This window comes from Cherax quadricarinatus, unplaced genomic scaffold (assembly GCF_038502225.1).
Source record: "Cherax quadricarinatus isolate ZL_2023a unplaced genomic scaffold, ASM3850222v1 Contig981, whole genome shotgun sequence".
Classification (NCBI taxonomy): domain Eukaryota; kingdom Metazoa; phylum Arthropoda; class Malacostraca; order Decapoda; family Parastacidae; genus Cherax; species Cherax quadricarinatus.
Genome location: NW_027196007.1, coordinates 102891 through 111689, shown reverse-complemented (window position 1 = coordinate 111689; position 8799 = coordinate 102891). Strand labels below are relative to the sequence as shown.

General features: G+C 41.2%; 1 protein-coding gene across 1 annotated transcript; it reads right to left on the bottom strand.

The window, feature by feature from the left end:
- Window positions 1–3494: 3494 nt before the first annotated feature.
- Window positions 3495–7365, bottom strand: LOC138851556 (zinc finger protein 84-like). The gene has a single exon (XM_070080796.1). The coding sequence runs from the start codon at window positions 6695–6697 to the stop codon at window positions 5633–5635; it is 1065 nt and encodes a 354-aa protein (XP_069936897.1). The 5' UTR covers window positions 6698–7365; the 3' UTR covers window positions 3495–5632.
- Window positions 7366–8799: the final 1434 nt, after the last annotated feature.

Below are 8799 nucleotides of genomic sequence, written 5' to 3'. Positions count from 1 at the left end.
TCTAATGTGGCGGAGGAAGAGCAGACTGAGAGATCGATGCAAGAGAGAGTGTGAGTCCGAGGATCAAAATGGGTGTGAGTACCTGTATTTAAAACATGGAGGGGGTGGGTAGCAAAAAAAGCCTCTAACTGAATGCCACAGGAATCACAGTGAGACCCCCCAGAGGAAAAGATGGGCATTAAAATCGCCAAGTAATAAAATCGGTGGCGGTAATGACGAAACAAGAAAGGCAATATCTGGAATAGATAATGCCCGAGGAGAGAGATATAAAGAACAGAGCGTATACCACCTTTGCAAGTGGATACGGGCTGCTGCGTAATGCAACGAAGTACGAACAAATAGCTGATGGTACAGAATATCAGTGCGTAGAAGAAGGGCACTTTCATTAAAGGTCCCATCAGGAAAAGGATCTGAAGAATACAATAAATTATAGCCTGAGATGGGAGAGATAACAGCAGTGTGTAATTTTGGTTCCTGTAACCAAACACCAACAGGGGAAAACTGGGAGAGTAACATCTGAAGCTCACCCTGATTACCCCTGAGGCAGCGTATATTCCACTGTAAATAGGCCATGATTGGCAATGATAAAGATACTTGAAATCCACAGGTAAGGGTTCCTATGGACTAGAAGGGTTAGAAAAGTCCACATGCGGAGGCAGCAGAAAATGTTCAAGCAACGAAGGAACGGTGCACTGTGAAGAAAGGAGTTGTGCAGATGGAGGAGAGAGAGAAGGAACAGAGGGTGGATCAGTGTCCATTGATGGTTTGGTCTCTGCAATATATTCAGAGATTGCTTCAAGTGTTTCGGAATTCAGAGACCTCGTATGGGAGACAATATTGGAGATGGTAGGGGAAGGATGAGTAAAGATTGGAACTGTAATGGACTGTGAAGGGGGGGGCAAAAGGGTGGAGGGAACTGGCAAAGAAGCATGGAAGGGGACAGAAGAGGCAGAAACCTGGGAGGTGGCAGAAGAGGAAGAAACTTGGGAGGGAACAGGGAAGGTAGGTATAGTACGAGGAGGAGGGTGAACCTCTACACTTGTAACAGAGCCAGTGAGAGGGGAAGTACCCGGTACAGAGACAGGGAAGGTAAAATGAGGAGGTGGAAGAAGGGAAGGAGGAGTTAAAGGACCTTTTTTTGACTTCTGAGAAGTAGAGGGACGATTGGGAGGAGGTGTCGTACGAGATCTCGTCGATACTGAGGCTTATGAGGGAGAACACGAAGAAGTGAGAACAGACTGAGGCGTTGAAGTAGGGACATCTGAGCATAGGACAGCAAAAGAATTAGATACAGGAGTGACTATGGGAGAGGTAACCACAGAGGAGACTGCAGAAGATGGAACCCAAGAAGTGGGGGGACGTTTTGAAACACGGGAATAAGAAACACGAGGTAGTCTCCCTTGGAGGCGGAGATGAGGAACTGCCATGGCATAAGGGAGACCTTCTGCCTCTTTGAGGTAATGAATTTCCCGCTCATTTAAGTAGACTTGGCAATGGCAAGAGTACGAAGGGTGAGCCTCATGACAATTAAGGCAAGAGGGAGGTCGATTGCAAGATGTATTTGAATGGTTATCGGCACCACAGACTGGGCATTCGGCTATAGATCTGCAATATTTTGCTGGATGGCCAAATCACCAGCAATTTTTACACTTTTGCGGTGTAGGGATCACCTTTCGAACTTGTAACCAATGTCCTGCTACATAAACTGAGGATGGGAGTTCATGGCTGTCAAAAGTTACATGAGCCACATTGCTAGGGTATCGTCTCCGCCCGCGGGCAGGAAGAACATAAGTGTCTACCTTGAGGATCGGGAGATCTTGGAGCTCCAGCTGTTCAAGAATGTCATTGCCACATGTCTGGAAATTTTGCTGAACTATGGTATGGGGCAGAATGACGGTACCACTACAAGAATTGAGGGAATGATGTTTTTCAATAGTGACAGGAACAGTATCTATATGGGAAAGAAGAGAAAGATAGTCTTTTTAGTATGATAATAAGATGTTATCTTCATTATAGAATAATAAGAAAATATTATAACCTTTATATTATAATAATAAGGTAAAAGGACCCCAATGGAAATAAGTCACTCTGTCTGACTTTTTTGGGTTATCCTAGGTTCTCTACACATATGCTGCTATGTATGATAATTCTATGTAACTGTATTGTGTATACCTGAATAAATTTACTTACTTACTTACTTACTTACTAATCATGAGCATAGGTAGCATTCTGTACAGTGATGATGTGCGTACTGCTCTTAAGAGCATGAAAAGAAATATCTTTATCAACATGGCGTAGGAGTGCCTTGCCAATACTGTGGTTGGAAAGATAGGCGGTAGAGGAAGTCGGTCGGAAAGTGAAGAATTTAGTCCATTGTGCCGTCTGAAACTGAGAGTGGAAAGGGAGTGCAGGACGTGTCGATCTTTTCTGAGAAGAACGAGAAGGTGGAGAAGTATCATCAGCAGGTAATTGTCGTTGGTGTTTAGGCGTGGGACCAGAGTTGGTCCGACGTGGAATGGGCCGGTGATTCGAAAATTGCCGCACCATAGAGGGAGAGGCCGGAAGCATAGTCAAAGGAGAGCGGAGGTCAGATAAATCGAAGGAGTCAGTCGACACCTCAGTACCTGAAGCAGGTGAGGAAACAGCACTGGCAAGAGGTACAGAGGCATGAGGAGTGTCCGAAAAGTGGTCCAAAGACGAGGCGGGGTCAGACCGAAGTGCGGTATCAAGAAGGGGCCTGGGGGTAGCAGGTTCATGGATTGGGTTCTCCATGGTTAGGTTACTTCTTTCTTTTTGTTTTTAAGAAAAAATAAGAAAGAAAAGAAAATAAAAATAAAAAAAATAAAAAAAGGGGGGACCGGGGAGGGATAGTTACTAGGAGGAATGAAAGGGCCAGAAATCTCCCTCCGCGCCCAAGAGGACCTCAGCACAGCAAGTAGCGTAGATGCAGCATGGAACCCATGCCATACCCTACCCATCATGCCAGTAAACCAGCAATCCGGGATAGCAACCTCACATCTGCCGAGCTACCTCGGTGGACAAAAGAGAGGGCGGCCAGATATCCGCCACAAAGCATACCTCCTTTGGCCACCACCCCCGGAATCCAAAAGGTGGTTTCCAGAGATACACCCATCACCCGAGAGACACCCAAAGCCACCCTCTGGGATACCGGAGAGGGATGGGACATCCCAAGGCAATCCAGATTTCCTGGCAAACTACGCAACCGCCAAGAACCTCAATGGAATGGGATGGACCACGGTACCCCTTCCCGTACCTAGGAACTAGCGTGTCTGTGGGAAAAAATCCCAAAGGCCAAAAAGGAAGGGCAAAAGGGAGGGGTGGGGAGGAGGAGGAGGAAAGGAAAAAAGGGAGGATAGGGAGGATGGGATAGAGAAGGGGGGGATTGGGGGGTAATTAGGTTCAGTCTGAGGAAGGAGACCGACAGGTCTAATTCCTCAGACCAAGAGCCTCTTCACCACGCCAAGGAGCCCCCCCTTGAAGAGGACTATACACTATATATGTCACTGTATAACTGTAAACACTTGTATATTTCTTACACATATATAAATGTCACTGTTAATGTATATATGAAAGCTTACATTTTATATATAATTTCCTTTAATATAACAGTTATATCTATAAGAAACTTAAACACAATCTCGTCTCTTAATTTCTGTCTATAAACATTATAAACACTATGTGTATATACACTCAGACAAACTGATGGTCATCAGGCTTGTTGATGTGGTCAGCATTTCTTGAGCTTGAGAGCAGTAGATGATGGGTGCCGTCCCCTGTTTTCCTGTTGGGTGAGTCACTCAGCTCCCATTTTCTTTGGGTGAACACTGGGCAAGCACACTTTTTTTTTGGCTGCCCATTCTTTGTGATTGAGTCTCGAGGGACTCATATTGATTTATATTAACAGTAAAACACTAGTTTTACAGCTTTTTTCGAAGGACCTTGGCTCGTAGAATATTTGTACACTGTAGTACAACATATTTGGACCACAGTGTGGCCTTTATATTGTTCAAAGGACCAAATTGTTGATAAATGGTTTACCAGCTAAGGTTAAAGATTAAATATAGGGGAAACTTATCTGATAAGACAGCTATCACCAACACAGCCGCCTTTGCAGACGAGGTCTTGAGAAGCTGTCTTGATGACTACTCAATGGGCTGAAATAAAGTATATTATGTATGATTATAAATTACCCCTAGGGGGTGTCATGTCAGCATATATCAGACACTGATGGCTGATGACACTTACTTGTGTGGACTCAAAGGTCCACTTATCACTGGGGTTATAATAAGTGACTAACTTGTAACTTATACTCAACTGCGCAGTCAATAGTAGTACATCACGAGTTAGAACACTTACCTGGATATATGTATCTAACCCGTAGTTACGCCCGGATATCCGATGTGTTGATTGAAAAATAGTGTTCTTTGAAGAATGTTGCACTACACTCTGTTGAATCACAAAACTCGTTGTTACACTGTTTATCAATAAATGTTCACACCATGTCACTAAAGAAGCTGATCACACTTCTCTGTAAGTGTTTATTGAGATTCTTATGTGCAAAACGCGCAGAACATTATTCTTTATTGGTTATCCCAGCACGTCAATGTCTCTCTCAGTAGAGTCAAAAGTAATCTGACCTCACAGCATCCTACGCCGCTGCAATGCCCCTAGAACATAAAGGAAAAGCTGACCTAGTACTTTTTGCTTCCTTGCCAAACTTCCTCCATAAAGCAAAGCAGAATGCTTGATTCTTGCTGTCTTAAGAATAGACAACAATGTACACTATTTTTACCATGGTAATAAAGTGAGAGCAGGATTTTCCTTAATTGTCCTAAGGTAAGAGATGGACTGTCTCTTATTAAACTACACTTTGCAACACTGGACTCTTGCAAGGAGCGGTGGTCGCTTGACCACGTCACATACTTGTACTGCATCTGGGATCAATTACTTGCTGTAGCAGTAAACAAGATATTTGCCCCTTCTGAGAGAGCTGGGCCCCTCAGGGCTGAAAGGGGCTGAAGGGGGCTCATGCCCCCTCCTGGAGAAAATTTCTCCACAGGGCTCAAAGTGGGCAAAATCACTGATTTGTAAATATCGCCGAGGCCGCTAACTTCGCGAGACCGTAATTCTGTCAATTTTCTATCAAATTTCGTTTTTTTTTTTTTGTCATTACAATCAGGAAAAGATTCTCTATCATTTCTTAAGAAAAAAATCATTACTTTTTTAAATTTTGCAACACCAGGAGACACCTCAGGATTGGGGGTTGTGACCATCAAGGGATTAAACACTAATATGTTTCATCTCCTGAATGTTCTCGTGTATGTCTCATAAGATTTTTTTTTACTAAAACATTTCAGACACTCTGAACATCGATATGGTTTATCTCCTGTATGTGCTCTCATATGTCTCACAAGACCAAATTTTTCACTAAAACATTTCAGACTGAACATTGATATGGTTTGTCTCCTGTATGTACTCTCATATGTGACACAAGTTGGCCTTTTTCACTAAAACATTTCAGACACTCTGAACATTGATATGGTTTATCTCCTGTATGTACTCTCATATGTGTCACAAGACTGCCTTTTTCACAAAAACATTTCAGACATTCTCAACATTGATATGGTTTATCTCCTGTATGTATTCTAATATGTTTCACAAGACTGCCTTTTACACTAAAACATTTCAGACATTCTGAACATTCATATGGTTTATCTCCTGTATGTACTCTCATATGTGTCACAAGATGGGATTTATTATTAAAGCATTTCAGACACTCTGAACATTGATATGGTTTATCTCCTGTATGTACTCTCATATGTGTCGCAAGACTGCCTTTTATTCTAAAACATTTCAGACACTCAGAGCACTGATATGGGTTATCTCCTGTATGTACTCTCACATGTGACACAAGATGGCATTTTTGACTAAAACATTTCAGACACTCTGAACATTGATATGGTTTGTCTCCTGTATGTAATCTCATATGTGTCACAAGATGGCATTTTTGACTAAAACATTTCAGACACTCTGAACATTGATGTGGTTTGTCTCCTGTATGTAATCTCACATGTGTCACAAGACTGCCTTTTACACTAAAACATTTCAGACACTCTGAACATTGATATGGTTTATCTCGTGTATGTACTCTCATGTGTTTCACAAGATTGCCTTTTTTACTAAAGCATTTCAGACACTCTGAACATTGATATGGTTTCTCTCCTGTATGTACTCTCATATGTGACACAAGTTGGCCTTTTTCATTAAAACATTTCAGACACTCTGAACATTGATGTGGTTTGTCTCCTGTATGTAATCTCACATGTGTCACAAGATTGCCTTTTTGACTAAAACATTTCAGACACTCTGAACATTGAAATGGTTTATCTCGTGTATATGGTTTATCTTGTGTATGTACTCTCATATGTCTCACAAGACTGCCTTTTACACTAAAGCATTTCAGACACTCTGAACATTGATATGGTTTATCTCCTGTATGTACTCTCATATGTCTCACAAGAATGCCTTTTTGACTAAAACATTTCAGACATTCTGAACATTGATGTGGTTTATCTCCTGTATGTACTCTTATATTTGACACAAGACGGCCTTTTTTACTAAAATATTTCAGACACTCTGAACGTTGATATGGTTTATGTTCTTTATGCTTTTCCATATTTTTTCAAACAAAGATATTTCATTTAACATTTTTTTAGTCATACAACAGTGGTATAATTAATCTTCCTTAAGTACTCACATGTCTATTTCAATATTTTTTCTTTTATTATCTATTTTAGACACTTAACACATGGTCTTTCTCATGAACACATTATCATAGTAAGATTTATTTAATTTAAACTATTCCTACTTACAAGCATTAATGAAGTTTATATTGTGTGTTAAAAGACTATCATAATTTTTGTTTTGTGTTAAAAGCAATAATATATGTACTAGAACACTTCAGATACACTCACCAACGTTTTTATTGTTATTTTCTCTTGTTTCTAAACATATTTTTCTGAAAATTTTTAATTACAGTATTACTAACTTGTATTTTTCTATTAACTACCATGTATATTTAGATAGAATTCCCAAAATGAAAAGCAAAATTGTTTAATTAGTAATACTTAGCTAGTTAAAAATTCACAAGAATAACAGTTGTTGCCTTTATTGAAGTACTGAAGATATAGTGTCTGGCAAGACACAACCTGGTAGTCTTCCACAAAATACTTCTGCAATATCAGTTGTTGTTCAAGACACTTACACTGGTGCTTCTTGAAGTACTGAAGATATAGTGTCTGGCAAGACACAACCTGGTAGTCTTCCACAAAATACTTCTGCAATAGAAACATGAGTCAGTTTTGTACAATTTCCAACACAATATACTGAACTAAAAAAGAATTTTTTCTTTATTATCACATGTTTCTCTAAATTAAATGATCAATTTTAACCCTTTCTGGGTTGGTGTCGAACTGGTACAGCTTATGCACCAGGGTTGGTGCCGTGCTAGTATGCATAAATTCTAGCGGCTTCAAATTTAGTGGGAAACAGTTGGTAGGCCTAGATGTGAGAGAATGGGTCTGCATGGTCAGTGTGTGCGAGACCCAGTGGTGTATTGTGGGAATGTCATTTTAGTACACCTTACTCACCATGCCTCGTGGTAAGAAACTGCTCACTCCTCGGGGAATTGGGACACTTTTTTGTTCCCCAGTTACAGTTCTAATACAGATGGCAGTGTCAGTGAAGATGAATTTCAAGGTTTTGATGAGGTTGTGACCGAAACTAATGACCATAATTACCAGTAATAGTGAGGAAAACCAAGACGACCTTCAACCTTCCACCTCTGGTGCTGGGCCGTCTTGTTCACGTTCAGTTGTACCAGAACGAAAAAGGAAACGCTTATTTTCCCATAGCCAGGACTCAGATATGAGCAATGATGATTATAGTAAGAGTGAATATGAACTCCAAGCTCTTGAAGACAGTTACAGTAGCGAGAGTGAAGTAGAATATTCTCCAGTGAAGCGTCAGTATATATGATGGTACGTATATGCACTCTGGTAGTGAGCCATATGTTATTCCAAGGGGAAGGAGTACATCTTGGAGTACATCCCATGGCTGTACAATAGGAACAGATAGTGAAAATGAAGATGATAGTGTTGCAATTGGGATGGAAGATGTGCATGCATCTGTTGGTGGTAGTGGTGGTGCCAGCCGTGAGACACCAGCAGTGGGCCCTGCTGCCACTCACGCCGCTGACTCAGCAGAACTACAACAAAGGCCACCATCTCCCACCCACAACACCAATCTCCACAATCACCTATCAGTATCCAGTATCCACCAGTAGTCCTCACCTGGGATTGGCAGGAAGCTGCCAAATCCCCATCACTTTGATGAAAGTCGAAGTGGAATACGGCCATCTTGTACACTTGGGAACAATGCCACTCAACTGGAATGTTTTGAGTTTTTCTTTGATGAACCCCTGATGGAAATTATTGTCAGGGAAAGCAACAGACAGTTCAAGTACACCATGGCAAACACAATACTTTCACCAAACTCACGCCTACACCAGTGGAAGGAGACAACTGTGGCTGAGATGTATCTTTTGTTTGCCACAATAATGCTTATGCTATACATGTATAAGCACAGTGTCAAATCATGCCTGATTGCAACCCCAGGTTTCGGTGATATGAGACAAGTGAATTGATTTGTGCTATTACATATGCTTCACTTCTCAGACAAAACCAGGCCTGACAGAAATGACAGGTTTTATAAGATAAG